The sequence below is a fragment of the Anomaloglossus baeobatrachus genome, chromosome 4 (genome assembly GCF_048569485.1).
Source record: "Anomaloglossus baeobatrachus isolate aAnoBae1 chromosome 4, aAnoBae1.hap1, whole genome shotgun sequence".
Lineage (NCBI taxonomy): Eukaryota > Metazoa > Chordata > Amphibia > Anura > Aromobatidae > Anomaloglossus > Anomaloglossus baeobatrachus.
In genome coordinates, this window is record NC_134356.1 from 564,212,832 (window position 1) to 564,228,842 (window position 16,011).

At 47.5% G+C, this 16,011-nt stretch overlaps 1 protein-coding gene across 2 annotated transcripts in view; it reads left to right on the forward strand.

The window, feature by feature from the left end:
- Positions 1-16,011, forward strand: part of ANKDD1A (ankyrin repeat and death domain containing 1A) — a 92,551-nt gene that overhangs the window by 30,553 nt on the left and 45,987 nt on the right. The window contains exons 3-5 of one of the 2 annotated variants that reach the window (XM_075342843.1): positions 5,706-5,804; positions 9,652-9,750; positions 11,857-11,961. In XM_075342843.1, coding sequence (XP_075198958.1) covers positions 5,706-5,804; positions 9,652-9,750; positions 11,857-11,961 — 303 coding nt within the window. The remainder of the gene's footprint in view (positions 1-5,705; positions 5,805-9,651; positions 9,751-11,856; positions 11,962-16,011) is intronic. The other variant, XM_075342844.1, reaches the window with a different exon arrangement.

Genomic DNA, 16,011 nt, shown 5'->3' on the forward strand with positions numbered 1-16,011 from the left:
TCATCACATTGTTCAGGGTCTCAGAAGGATGACTCTCTGTATGATGAAGCGGGGGTAGCTGATCAGGATTCGGATCCTGAGGCCGCTCTCAACCTTGATACTCCTGATGGTGACGCCATAGTGAATGATCTTATCGCGTCCATACATCAAATGTTGGATATTTCTCCCTCGGCTCCTCCAGTGGAGGAGTCAGCCTCTCAGCAGGAGAAATTCCGTTTCAGGTTCCCCAAGCGTACAACGAGTATGTTTCTGGATCACTCCGACTTCAGAGAGACAGTCCAGAAACACCGAGTTTGTCCAGATAAGCGTTTTTTCCAAGTGCCTTAAGGATACACGTTATCCCTTCCCCCCGGACGTGGTCAAGGGCGGGACTCAGTGTCCCAAGGTGGATCCTCCAATCTCCAGACTGGCGGCTAGATCCATAGTTGCTGTTGAAGATGGGGCTTCACTCAAGGATGCCACTGACAGACAGATGGAGCTCTGGTTGAAATCCATCTATCAAGCTATCGGCGCGTCTTTTGCTCCAGCATTCGCAGCCGTATGGGCACTCCAAGCTATTGCAGCGGGTCAAGCGCAAATTGACGCACTCACACGTACGTCTGCGCCGCAAGTGGCGTCCATAACTTCTCAAACGTCGGCATTTGCGTCCTACGCTACTAATGCTGTCCTGGACTCTGCGAGCCTACGGCGGTTGCAGCCGACAATTCGGTGGCAATACGCAGAGCCTTGTGGCTACGAGAATGGAAGGCAGATTCGGCTTCCAAAAAAGTGCTTAACCGGTTTGCCATTTTCTGGCGACCGTTTGTTTGGTGAGAGGCTGGATGAAATCATCAAACAATCCATGGGAAAGGAAACATCCTTACCCCAGGCCAAACCAAAATTACCCCAACAGAGGAGGGGACAGTCGAGGTTTCGGTCCTTTCGGGGTGCGGGCAGTCCCAATTCTCCTCGTACAAAAGGCCTCAGAAGGATCAGAGGAACTCCGATCCATGGCGGTCTAAGTCAGAGACATTCTGTCTCACGGTTACAGGATAGAGTTCGGCTCTCGTCCTCCGACTCGATTTTTCAGAACATCTCCGCCTCCCGAGCGAGCCGATGCTCTTCTGCAGGCGCTGGGCACTCTGAAGACAGAAGGAGTGGTGGTCCCTGTTCCTGTTCAGCAACAGGGTCACGGTTTTTACTCCAACCTGTTTGTGGTTCCAAAGAAGGACGGGTCTTTCCGTCCTGTCCTGGACCTAAAACTGCTCAACAAACACGTAAAGACCAGGCGGTTCCAGATGGAATCCCTCCGCTCCGTCATCGCCTCAATGTCCCAAGGAGATTTCCTTGCATTGATCGATATCAAAGATGCTTATCTCCACGTACCGATTGCTCCAGAGCATCAGCGCTTCCTGCGCTTCGCCATAGGAGACGAACACCGGCAGTTCGTGGCACTGCCGTTCGGCCTGGCGACAGCCCCACGGGTTTTCACCAAGGCCATGGCTGCAGTAGTTGCGGTCCTCCACTCTCAGGGTCACTCTGTGATCCCTTACTTAGACGATCTGCTGGTCAAGGCTCCCTCTCAAGAGGCATGCCAGCACAGCCTCACCGCGACTCTGGAGACTCTCCAGAGTTTCGGGTGGATCATCAATTTTCCAAAGTCAAATCTGACACCGGCCCAATCGCTGGCATATCTTGGCATGGAGTTTCATACCCTCTCAGCGATAGTGAAGCTTCCGCTGAACAAGCAGCGCTCACTGCAGACGGGGGTGCAATCTCTCCTTCAAGGTCAATCACACCCCTTGAGGCGCCTCATGCACTTCCTGGGGAAGATGGTGGCAGCAATGGAGGCAGTCCCGTTCGCGCAGTTTCACCTGCGTCCTCTTCAATGGGACATCCTACGCAAATGGGACAGGAAGCAGACGTCCCTCGACAGGAACGTTTCCCTCTCTCAGGCAACCAAAGCTTCCCTTCGGTGGTGGCTTCATCCCACTTCATTATCGAAGGGGAAATCCTTCCTACCCCCATCCTGGGCGGTGGTCACGACGGACGCGAGTCTGTCAGGGTGGGGAGCAGTTTTTTCTCCACCACAGGGCTCAGGGTACGTGGACTCGGCAAGAGTTCTCACTTCAGATCAATGTTCTGGAGATCAGGGCAGTGTATCTAGCCCTAAAAGCGTTCCAGCAGTGGCTGGAAGACAAGCAGATCCGAATTCAGTCGGACAACTCCACAGCGGTAGCTTACATCAACCACCAATGAGGAACACGCAGTCGGCAAGCTTTCCAGGAGGTCCGGCGGATTTTGATGTGGGTGGAAGCCACGGCCTCCACCATCTCCGCAGTTCACATCCCGGGCGTGGAAAACTGGGAAGCAGATTTTCTCAGTCGCCAGGGCATGGACGCAGTGGAATGGTCCCTTTACCCGGACGTGTTTCAGGAGATCTGTTGCCGCTGGGGGATGCCGGACGTCGACCTAATGGCGTCCCGGCACAACAACAAGGTCACGGCATTCATGGCACGTTCTCACGATCACAGAGCTCTGGCGGCAGACGCCTTAGTTCAGGATTGGTCGCAGTTTCAACTCCCTTATGTGTTTCCTCCGCTGGCACTGTTGCCCAGAGTGTTACGCAAGATCAGGACCGACTGCCGCCGCGCCATCCTCGTCGCTCCAGACTGGCCGAGGAGGTCGTGGTACCCGGATCGGTGGCATCTCACGGTCGGCCAACCGTGGGCACTACCAGACCGACCAGACTTGCTGTCTCAAGGGCCGTTTTTCCATCTGAATTCTGCGGCCCTCAACCTGACTGTGTGGCCATTGAGTCCTCGATCTTAGAGTCTTCAGGATTATCTCAAGAGGTCATTGCCACTATGAGACAGGCTACGAAATCAACGTCCGCCAAGATCTACCACAGGACGTGGAAGATATTCCTGTCATGGTGCTCTGATCAGGGTCTTTCTCCCTGGCCATTTGCCTTGCCCACTTTTCTGTCCCTTCTTCAGTCCGGATTGGAAAAGGGTTTGTCGCTTGGCTCCCTTAAGGGACAAGTCTCTGCGCTCTCTGTGTTTTTTGTTTTTTTTCAGAAGCGCTTGGCCAGACTTCCACAGGTACGCACGTTCCTGCAGGGGGTTTGTCACATCGTCCCTCCTTACAAACGTCCGTTGGAACCCTGGGATCTGAACAGGGTGCTGATGGTTCTTCAGAAACCACCGTTCGAGCCAATAAGGGATATTTCTCTCGCACGCCTTTCGCAGAAAGTGGTTTTCCTAGTAGCAGTCACTTCACTTCGGAGAGTGTCTGAGCTAGCAGCATTGTCATGCAAAGCCCCTTTCCTGGTGTTTCACCAGGACAAGGTGGTTCTGCGCCCGGTTCCGGAATTTTTACCTAAGGTGGTATCCCCTTTTCATCTCAATCAGGATATATCCTTACCCTCTTTTTGCCCTCATCCAATTCACCAATGTGAAAAGGATTTGCACTTGTTAGATCTGGTGAGAGCACTCAGACTCTACATTTCTCGTACGGCGCCCCTGCGCCGCTCGGATGCACTCTTTGTCCTTGTCGCTGGCCAGCGTAAAGGGTCACAGGCTTCCAAATCAACCCTGGCTCGGTGGATCAAGGAACCAATTCTCGAAGCTTACCGTTCTGCTGGGCTTCCGGTTCCCTCAGGGCTGAAGGCCCATTCTACCAGAGCCGTGGGTGCGTCCTGGGCTTTGAGGCACCAGGCTACGGCTCAACAGGTGTGTCAGGCGGCTACCTGGTCGAGCCTGCACACTTTCACGAAACACTATCAGGTGCATACCTATGCTTCGGCGGATGCCAGCCTAGGTAGGCGAGTCCTTCAGGCGGCGGTTGCCCACCTGTAGGACGGAACCGTTACGGCTCTATTATGAGGTATTATTTACCCACCCAGGGACTGCTTTTGGACGTCCCAATTGTCTGGGTCTCCCAATGGAGCGACAAAGAAGGGAATTTTGTTTACTTACCGTAAATTCCTTTTCTTCTAGCTCCAATTGGGAGACCCAGCACCCGCCCCTGTTTTTTTGTGTACACATGTTGTTCATGTTGAATGGTTTCAGTTCTCCGATATTCCTTCGGATTGAATTTACTTTAAACCAGTTTATAATTTTTTTCCTCCTTCTTGCTTTTGCACCAAAACTGAGGAGCCCGTGGGAGCACGGGGGGTGTATACGCAGAAGGGGAGGGGCTTTACACTTTTGGTGTAATACTTTGTGCGGCCTCCGGAGGCATAGCCTATACACCCCAATTGTCTGGGTCTCCCAATTGGAGCTAGAAGAAAAGGAATTTACGGTAAGTAAACAAAATTCCCTTCTTTCGGGTGTGTGTGTTTATTTACTGTAACTTACAGATTAATCATGAAAGGAATCTCGGGGAGATGCCTGACATGGTTAATCTAGGATTTAGTGGCAGCTATGGGCTGCCATTAACTCCTTATTACCCCGAATTTGCCAACGCACCAGGGCAAATCGGGAAGAGCCGGGTACAGTCCCAGAACTGTCGCATATAATGTATGCGGCAATTCTGGGCGGCTGCTGACTGATATTGTTAGGCTGGGGGGCTCCCCATAACGTGGAGCTCCCCATCCTGAGAATACCAGCCTTCAGCCGTATGGCTTTATCTGGCTGGCATTAAAATTGGGGGGGACCGCACGCCGTTTTTTTAAATTATTTATTTATTTATTTTACTGCACAGTATAGACACGCCCACCGGCTGCTGTGATTGGGTGCAGTGAGACACCTGTCACTCAGGGTGGGGGCGTGTCTCACTGCAACCAATCATAGGCGCCGGTGGGCGGGGAAAGCAGGGAATACGAGATTGTTTAATGAGCGGCCGGCTTTTTCAAAATAGTAAAAGCCGCCGCAGCAGTGTGAATGCCGTGCAGCGCCGCGCCGGGGAATGGTAAGTATGAGAGAGGGGGGGAAATTGACCGACAGACTGTGAGAGAGGGACAGACAGACAGAGAGACCGACAGAGAGACTGACCGACGGACTCAGGGAGATTGACCGACATACACAGAAATAGAAAGAATGGCCACATCACTAGAAATAAAAACACCAAACGGACACGGACTATAGGTAGATGAATACGTGTTTACTAACGTGTGTGCACATACCCATAGACTTTCATTGTGTCCACGTGTGCGTGCTCCGTGCAGATAATGGACATGCATCCGTGCAAAACGCAAACACATACGGATCACGGACACGCACACACGGACATAATGGAATAACGCACGTGTGACCACAATCATAGATTAACATTGATGCATGTTTGTCCGTGTCTCCGGTATATGGAAACGGAACAAACACGCACGTGTTTCACGGACGTGTGAAGGGGGCCTAAGGGAAACTTTTAAACAGCCGTCCGAGGATGTGGAAAATTGTCAAAGTTCATGGAAGCCTATTGTAATTGTATAGCACCACCCCATGCATGTGCAGGAGCGGGCACCTCTCAGCCAACCGTTTATTCATAACTGTGGAATGTGTTGTTCCATAATTCATAGCTGAAATAAAGATAAAAAGTTGTAAAAGCTAAGAAATCTAATCCATTGTCCTTGTTGGAAGGGTGGGATGGATTAAAAAAGACCTCCAAGCACCAAGCCAGGATTGTCAGCTTCTTCACTTTGACACATGATCTTTGGAGTCTTCCGTCTTAAGGTCTCACAGACATTTTATCATGGTCTTTTTGTGTTTTCTTGCCTTATGTTTCAGGTAGACAGGACAGCCCTACACTGGGCAGCAGGTGCTGGACATGAGCAAGCGGTCAAGGTGCTGTTGGAGCACGATGTCCCTGTGGATGAGGAAGATTGTGTATGTATCTACTCTGTCTACTAAACTACCGTATTTTTCGTTTTATAAGATGCATCGGATTATAAGGCGCACCCCAAATTTAGAGGAAAAATAGGTAAAAAAAAAATGAGGTCCATCTTCTAATCTGGTGGTGTCTTACCAGGGGGGCCACAGCCAGGGGTGTAACTACCGCGGTCGCAGCAGTCGCCATTGCGACCGGGCACGGGTGGCTAGGGGCCCGCGGCCGGCCGGCAGATCAGCAGCCAGCTCCTTTCTGTGAGAGAGGAGCTGCGCTATTTTGCTGCAGACCACGCGGCGCGGCGGCCGCTATATGACACGGTCGCCGCCGCTGACACAAGGCCCCCCTGCCTGGTGTCAGCAGCGGCGGCACCGCACTCCCATCACCGCGCTCCCGTCACCGCGCACTGCTGTGATATTGCATAGAGCTGCCAGCGCATCATCAGTCTTACCCCGTGCCTGCGCGATGACGTCACTCCTGTGCGACTGCTGTGCTGAGTGCACAGAGCGCGGGGCGGGAAGACGCTGACCGGAGCCACGGGGGAACAAGAACAGAAGTGAGGATGAGCAGCGCTGAAAAATAGAGGTGAGGACAGAGCTGAGAGGTGAGTACTTGTTTTTTTATTTTTTTTTATGAATCAGTTAGTACACAGGGAGGCAGGCTGCAGGACACATGGAGTCCTTGGGGGGGGGCTGACTGCTGGACACATGGAGTCCTTGGGGGGGGGGGGGGCCTGGCTGCAGAACACATGGAGTCCTTAAGGGGGGGGGGCTGGCTGCATGACACATGGAGGCCCTGGGGGGCTGGCTGCATGATACATGGAGGCCCTGGTGGGTGCTGGCTGCATAATACATGGAGGCCCTGGGGGGGCTGGCTGCATGATCCATGGAGGCCCTGGGGGCGCTGGCTGCATGACACATGGAGGCCCTGGGGAGGCTGGCTGCATGATTCATGGAGGTCTATGGAGCTGCATGATTCATGGAGGTCTATGGGGATGCATTATACATGGAGGTCTATGGGGATGCATTATACATGGAGGTCTATGGGGCTGCATAATAAACATGAAGGACACCTTATACATGGACTATATGGGTGCATTATACATGGAGGAGTATGGGGCTGCGTAATACAATATGAAGGTTTATGGGACTGCATTGTAATACATATAGCACTATGAGGGCTACATTATAATATATGGAGGGAGGCTACTTTTATACATGGAGGACTATGGCGGTACGTTATAAAACATGGAGGACTGTGGTGCAGTATAATATATGGATGACTGTGGGGTAAATTATAATACATGGAGGACTATGGGAAATGCATTATAACACATGGAGAACTATGGACCTGCATTCTAATATATGAAGGGTTATGTGGGACCCTTTATACTATTTGGAAGGCTATGTGGGGGCCGTTATAGTATTTGTAGAACTATATACGAGGGGGGACAAAGATACAAGCAGGGGATGGGAATGTTTTGTGCTGAGGGGAAAAGGGCTCTTACCCACAGCACCCAGATTTCCCATGATCTGAAATCCCTCTATCAGCACCCAGCTTTCCCATGCTCTGATATGGGAAAGTTGGGTGCTGAGGGAAAGATGTATAGCAGAGCATGGTGAAGCTGGGTGCTGATAGAGGGATTTCAGATCATGGGAAATCTGGGTGCTGTGGGTAAGAGCCAAGTGTCAGTGTCATTATCCTGTACCCCGAGTATCAGTGTCATTATCCTGTACCCTAAGTGTCGGTGTACGTGGAGGGGGGCCCCGGTCCAAATTTTGCACCAGGGCCCATCAAACTCTAGTTACGCCACTGGCCACAGCGGTGGTGGAGCGGAGGTCACAAGAGGCAGGGGTGGTAGCGGAGCAGGGCGGTGCGACGGGTGTCTCAGATGCTTGGCGGCGCTGTGAGGTAGAGAAAACATCCAGGAACTGTCAACGGTGCAGGCTTCAAAGAAATGGCGCCCGGAGTCAGCGTGTTCACAGATTGAGTTATCGACTCAATGACAAGCTGAGACTGTATCTACCACCTTCGGGCGCCATTTTCCTTAAGTCTGCTGCCAGGACATCAATGGGCCGGATGTGGCACGTGCGCAGATGAGATCTTGAGCCGAGAGCTCCATTTGTGCACGCACTGACTCCTGGTGCCATTATTTGAAACCTGCACTGCCGACGTGTTCATGATGGCCCCTGCCTCACCGCCTGCAGCCCCGTCACAGAGAAGCGCCGCCCACCACACAGCTCCAGCACCACAGCGCCCGCAGCATCGCCCCTACCTCCTGTCACCATTTTCTACCACCATAAGCTACATTTGGATTATAAGATGCACCCCTCATTTCCCTCCCAAATTTTTGGGAGGAAAAGTGCGTCTTATAATCCGAAAAATGTGTTAAGTGGACATTTTGTCTGCTTGACAGATCAGGGGTCATTTATTATTCAGGCTACACCAGAAAACTGTCAGCAAACTATCGCAAAATTTGTCACAAGTGGTGTTTTGCTAAAAATTTTGCAACTTTTTTTTTACAAAAATAAGCATGGTTTAGCATAGGGGCATGGTGTTTACGTACCGCAGACATTTGGTGCACCTTTCAGTCCAAGAGCGGTTGTTGTTATTCACTGTAATCCATGAGCTCACTTGTAAATTTCTGTGGATAGAGGAAAGCCAAAGAAAAACATATTATGGATGTATACCCTACTGTAACTAAATAAAAGCATAATGCCTATAAATAAACATAGGGTACTTAGTAAACACTATTTTTGATCAAAAAAAGCATAAAGCTATGTGTACCCAGTCTCTCAGTGGTGTACCCAGTCTCTCAGTGGTTAGCACTGCAGTCTTGCAGCGCTGGGGTCCTGGGTTCGAATCCCACCAAGGACACCATCTGCCAGGAGTTTGTATGTTCTCCCCATGTTTGCGTGGGTTTCCTCCAGGTACTCTGGTTTCTTCCCACACTCCAAAGACATACAGATAGGGAATTTAGATTGTGAGCCCCAATGGGGACAGTGTTCCTGATGTATGTAAAGCGCTGCGGAATATGTTAGCGCTATATAAAAATAAAGATTTATTTATTTTTATTTTAGTCTGGACAGTACTGTGTGTTTATGGCCAGTGTGAACATGAGCTTACAAGCTTTTTTGTTTTTATGTTGTCTCTTATATTTAGTACAAATAGGGTGCGGCCCCCTTCTCAGTGAGCTGGACATTTCATTCTATGCTTCCCATGGCTGTGGGTCCTGTTGGGACCCAGTCACTCCCAACCCTTATTCACATTGAGGCCTATTTTGACCCATGGTAAGGTTTTAATATTAGAGAGTGTAGGTACTGTCCTAACTGAGTACACCTTGACGTGGTGGGATAGCTTTATGCTTTTTTTGATCAAAAACAGTGTTTACTAAGTACCCTATGGGCATTATGCTTTTATTTAGTTACAGTAGGGTATACGTTCATAATATTTTGTCTTATGGCCAGTGTGAACCTGAGCGTACAAGTTACATGTACACCAACTCATACTCCGGCTCACTTCTTTTTTATTTTTGTGGATAGATAAATAGTGAAGACACTGTCCAGACTGTTTCACGTTCTTCTCCAATGTTATAGACACTTCTCACTTCCAAATTCACGCCAAACATGTATACTAAATTAAAACTGGTATCAAATTATATTGTAGTCCCATGATAGCCAGAAAATTCTATGTCATACATTCATGCCCCAAAAAAACCCAAAAGTAAGGTATCACTATACGAATACTCCTGTCTCATTTTGGGCATAAAAGTATTTACATAGTAACACAGGGCATTGCCTATGTATGTCATGTAATTGCTAATTTGTATTCTTTTCCTCTGGTTTCCAGTTTGGAATGAATGCTTTACTGCTTGGAGCATGGTTCGGACATCTTAAGGTTCTTCAGATCCTTGTCAATGCTGGAGCCAAAATCAGCTGTGAGAACAAGGTGAGCTTCAGTAATCTTCAATAATTGGCACATGGTCATCACATAATAAGAGTTAAAGGGCCTTAAAAAAAAGACGTCTGATCCTTTAAATGTCATTGGAGCCCCCAATTAATCATGGTGGCTTCTTGAGAACTACAATTTGATACCCTACAATTAAACCAGTAATTTTTGGCTATAGGTACACTCTTATGGAGACCGGTGAGGCTGCCTGCTAGCGCCGAGAGAGTGCAGAATATACACTTCCATTTCAAAAGACTGTATAGTACTTTCTTAAAAAGAATTATGGTAAAAAAAGTGACCTTTATCATGGTTTCAACATGGATACGGTATAGGACAGTAAAAGCGAGGAGGGATCGGCACTGTAAACAAGTCTTTCACGGGTGGATGCAGATCTGCCATAGGTAAAAAAAAAAAAAAAGATAAAAGAATGATCTCAGACTTAAAGAACAGGTTGTGATGTATTCAGACGAGTTTCATCTTCTCTATGGAGCCATTATCTAGCGTATTGTTGCTATTTAATACCTGCTGTGTTCCATATTGTTTCTGACTAGTAAAATGTGAACTTCCTTGTAATTTGCAAAAACGTTTTGGAAGTGGAATGAGTATATATCGTATAAGCCAACCCAAGTATAAGCCATGGCCCCTAACTTTACCACAAAAAACCTGGGAAAATTTAAGCCCAGGGTGGGAAATGCAGCAGCTACTGGTAAATTTCAAAAAATAAAAATAGATACTAATAAAATGTAATATACCCATCCTTGTGCCCTGTAGTAATGTGCCCCATCTTGTAGTAATGTGCCTATCCTTGTGCCACATCCTGTAGTAATGTGCCCATTCTTGTGCCCCATCCTGTAGTAATGTGCCCCATCCTTGTGCCCTGTAGTAATGTACCCATCCTGTAGTAATGTGCCCATTCTTGTGCCCCATCCTGTAGTAATGTGCCCATTCTTGTGCCCCATCCTGTAGTAGTGTGCCCCATCCTTGTGCCCTGTAGTAATGTACCCATCCTTTAGTAGTGTTCTCATTCTGGTCCCCTTTTTCTCCTTTATTAAGTAGTTGTTCACATACACGCAAAATATTCTCTCCTGTCCTCCGTTGCTGTGGTGTCCTCTTACATGCTTCTTGCAGACCGCACATAGACCCCTGCATGATCGTGTCTGGTGCACGAGGCTGCTGTCATCTCTTTACTGCAGTCAAATGCTTTATGGCGGCGCCGCCGCAAAGCATTCAACTACTGTAAAACAATGACTGCAGCGGCAGCCCTGACCCCTGACTGCGATCATCGAGGGGTGCTTCTTGCAGACCGCAGGCACATAGACCCTTCCATGATCATGTCTGGTGCACAGGGCTGTCGCTGCTGTCTGTCGTCATTGCTTTACTGCAGCAAAGCATTCAACTGAAGTGAAGCGATGATGGCAGCGGCGACCCCGTTCATCGGACGCGATCACGGAGGGGTCTGTGTGCCTGCGGGCAGCAATAAGCAAGTAAGAGGACACTGCAGGAACAGAGGACATGTAACAATAACGTTTTGTGGAACCTCATTAGCGTATAAGCCGAGGGGGACTTTTTCAGCATAAAAAAAGGGCTGAAAAACGTGGCTTATACTCGAGTATATACGGTAATTCTAAAGAGAAGGTATCATCAGAAATTGGCTTATTGTTTAATTATGTTTTTATTTTTTGTTTTAAAGCATTTTATATTCATCTTTGCAGTGGTGTTTTTGATATCATAATCTATGTTAAAAAATATATATTAAAAACAAAAGATGGAAATGATTACGGGACATGTGAATTTAGCCTTGTCCGTTTTCTGATGACTCATTCCCTCTTATAAAGTAAGTTTATTTTAGGACGGCCTTGAACAGGATTTCAAAACACACATTTTCTAAGTTGTTTTAGACAATGATGTGAGGCCAAACGGAGACAAAGATGTTCTGTATCTAAAACTCCGTGATATTGTTTCATACACTCCCGATTACAACCAACATGTTTGGCTGACAATCATCAGATGTCATGGCCATGGCCAGCGTTACACTTCTTTGCTATATGTCACATGTTCGTGTTCTGTCATCTCGTGTACTATTTACTTTATGTGTTGAATTTCCAGAATGGCCTTAACTTGCTCCAATGTGCAGCCCAGAGAGGTCACATCACAGTCATGGAGTTTATTATGGAGGACCTGGAGGACATCAAGCTAGATAAGACTGATAAGGTAAATTTGATAGCCTGAGTTGTTAGTAGATGTTATGAAGTACTACATCAACCATGACGGAAGTGTTTGCAGTTGTGTAGAGGTTTGTCTAGAGACTCAGATTTTCCATCCTGGATTGTTCTGTATATGTTAATCATCATTACATCATTCCTTAATGTACAGGTTTTAGCATTTCTTCTGATGAACAACTTTTAAGTCATAAATGATGACAATGGCGGACTAGTCTTATATCAGGTAACAACGGTTGACAATGGGTGACTAGTCACCTATCAGATAACCATCAATGAGGCAGGTATGATTGATTCTGAGATATAATTCTTTAAGAAGCTATTCTAGGAGCTCTGGCAAGGACCACTGATGCATCATTCATTTCTAGTGTTAAGCATATGCAAAGGAGATTATTGCAATAGCTGGTGGCCATACAATCAGCTCACAACTATCTCTCCTGACTCCTCCATGTGGAGGAACTCTTGTGTTGTCTATGAGAGATCCGTTGCCACTGGTGGCAGCTTGTCTATGCATAGAAGTTGTTGGATCTTTCTCTACCCAACATCATCTTTGGGGATAGTCAGAACGCTCACCCTGCAATTAAATGTTTACTCAATCCTGTGGAAATCAGCAAGTTGTGGTGATTATTAAGCTGAGGACAACCTTCTCAGCCCACAATTTCATACACAGGAACGCTCACTCGGTAGAGTGCTCATGTGCTCTCTATAAGAATGTGACCGACTGATACATCAGCCGGAGGCTTATCTCAAGGAGGACAATACAATCGGCAATCGAAAATCACATATGGTTGATCAACATCTCTCCCAACTATCAGTCGGACGGTGCCACCATACACATTAGACTACCTGTCAAACTCGTTGATATTGGTGGGTTAAGGCAATGTTACGAGTCCCTACACTATATTCAAAAATAATTCACCGAAAAGGACATAAATTCAAAGAAAAAAAAAACAACTCACCAGAAAAAAAAACACCAGCTAACTCAGGTCAAAATGGCAAATGCATTCGCAGGATGCAGCTGGCCCTCATGATAAAGGTAAAGGTCCTTTTCAGGCAATGTTAGGCTGCTTTCACACATCAGTTTTTTGCCATCAGGCATGATCCGGCGAAAAAAGTGATGCGACGGATCCGGCGAAAAAACGAATCAGTCGCATCAGTTTTTTCAATCCGTTTCTTCCATTTTTTGACGGATCTATTTTGATACTGAGCATGCTCAGTTAAAAAAAAACGGCGTCCATAGGCTTCCATTATAAAACACGCCGTATGGCGCCGGATCCGCCAGAGACAAAAAACGTTCACCTCAACGTTCCATCCGGCCGCCGGACAAGCAGATGGAACGCAAGACCATCCGGCGCAATCCGCCGCTAATACAAGTCTATGGGGGAAAAAACTCATCCGGCGTCAACAGACGCCGGATGCGTTTTTTCATGTTTCTGCCGGATTGTGCCTGATGGCAAAAAACTGATGTGTGAAAGCAGCCTAAGTCTGTGTATTGGAGCCCTGAGCTATTGTGTTTTGGGGCTTTTATAGTGCTTCTAATCAAATCTTGTTTATATATACACCTACATTTATTGCAACTTGAACAACAAGGCCACCAGTTCTGTGCCAGCAGATCTAAGGGTACCGTCTCACTAAACGACATACCAGCGATTCCGACCACGATATGACCTGGTCAGGATCGCTGGTGCGTCGCTACATGGTTGCTGGTGAGCTGTCAATCAGGCAGATCTCACCAGCGACCAGTGACCAGCCCCCAGCCAGCAGCGACGCGTGAAAGCGATGCTGCGCTTAGTAACTAAGGTAAATATCGGGTAACTAAGCAAAATGCTTTGCTTGGTTACCCAATATTTACCGTGGTTACCAGCGCACACCGCTTAGCGCTGGCTCCCTGCACTCGAAGCCAGGGTACACATCGGGTTAATAAGCAACCCGCTTTGCTTATTTACCCGATGTGTACTCTGGCTACGTGTGCAGGGAGCCAGCACTGGCAGCCTGAGAGCAGCGGACGCTAGTAACCAAGGTAAATATCGGGTAACCAAGCAAAGCGCTTCGCTTAGTTACCCGATGTTTACCTTAGTTACCAGCGTTCGCAGAAGCCGGCTCCCTGCTCTCTGCACATTTAGATCGTTGCTCTCTCGCTGTCAATCACAGCGATGTGTGCTTCACAGCGGGAGAGCAACGAGTAAAAAAATGAACCAGCACTGTGCGTAACGATCAACGATCTCACAGCAGGGGCCAGGTCGCTGCTCAGTGTCCACACACAGCGAGATCGCTAATGAGGCCACTGGTACGTCACAAAACCTGTGACTCAGCAGCGATCTCGCTATGTGAGAAGTACCCCTAAGATATATTTATCTGCAAAGAGTAGGTATTAAGATAGAAAAGTATGAGGAATACAAAGTGTAGGCGGTGAGGCAGATCATTGTATAATAACTTCGCTGAACAGGCTCTTCCCTTATATACTATTTAATACTATTTCCCAGAGAAATTATCTTGGGTCATACTGTAATCTATTTATGAGACACATTTTTTAAAGGGTGAGAAAAATAAACTTGAATGTATCTTGAATATTATTCTTTTCTACCACAATTTTTTATGTATTACATCAGAATTTTACATTTTCTTTTAACTGGACGTCTTTTTGTATAGAGTAAAGTACTATATTGAAGATATACACACAAGCTTTGTATTATTAGAGAGACTATTAGAGGAATCAGGAACATTGGTGACATCTGCGATGATAAAGAAATAATCTTTTTGTAGATGACCTGAAAATGGCAAGTTTTTATCTTTTCTATCTACTGGCTAACACTGTCCAAAAATTATTTTTTTTTATATTGGGGCTGATTAATTAAACTAGCATTGCGTAAGGCAGCCTTAAAGGGACTCTGTCCAAAGGTTTTTACAATGTAGTCTAAAAACCACATGATGTGAGAGTTAAATCAGAGAATTCAGCCATGCTTGTTTTTTTGTACCTGCAATGTTAAGCTGGGTTCACATATAGCGACAGCGACAACGAGCAGGGAGCCGCGCACACTGCTTAGCGCTGGCTCCCTGCACTCCTAGCTACAGTACACATCGGGTTAATTACCCGATGTGTACTGCAGCTACATGTGCAGACAGCAAGGAGCCGGCACTGGCAGCGTGAGCGGCAGACGCTGGTAACAAAGGTAAATATCGGGTAACCAGGGAAAGATCTTCCCTTGGTTACCCGATGTTTACCCTGGTACAGCTTACCGCAGCTGCCAGACGCCGGCTCATGCTCCCTGCTCTCTTCATTTCGTTGCTCTCTCGCTGTCACACACAGCGATGTGTGCCTCTCAGCGGGAGAGCGACGACCAAAAAAATGAAGCTGGACATTCAGCAACGACCGGCGATCTCACAGCAGGGGCCAGCTCGTTGCTGGATGTCACACACAGCGACAGCGACGGGACGTCGCTCCAACATCACAGAAAATGGTGACGTAGCAGCGACGTCGTCGTCGCTGTGTGCGACACCACCCTTACTTTAAGCCTCTTATCTTTATGATTAGTGGGTCTCAACAGCACATGAGTTGTAGTCAGACTCCGCTCCCTTCTGTGATTAGTTGATTCTGTCTATGGAAATGTACACCAAAAGCCTGGTGTGGGCAAGGGCAGCTCTCCCAGCACTTATACATGCAAAATCAAAAATCTTTGACTGTGTCAGAACGGCTGCAGCCACTAATCTAAGTGATACATCATTGAACTCAGGGCTTTTTTGCCTAAACTATGCTGCTCTCAGATGAGGTAGAAAAAAAAGCTGATGACAGATTCCCTTTAATGAAGGGGTCTCTGGCATGCAATGTGCTGAATTCAGTAGTATTATATGCCATTTAATAAATTTGGTGCGTTTTCTTATTGGCTTGTGCCTCTTTACTCCAGAAATGCTGCTCCAGTCAAGGACTGCATTAACGTTTTTTGTGTAAAAAAAAATGGCACCACTTTAATGCCAACGCGGTTCTTCCTCCCCTCCACTTGTTTTGATAAAGCGGCTTCATATAACGTAAAAACTCCAAAAATCA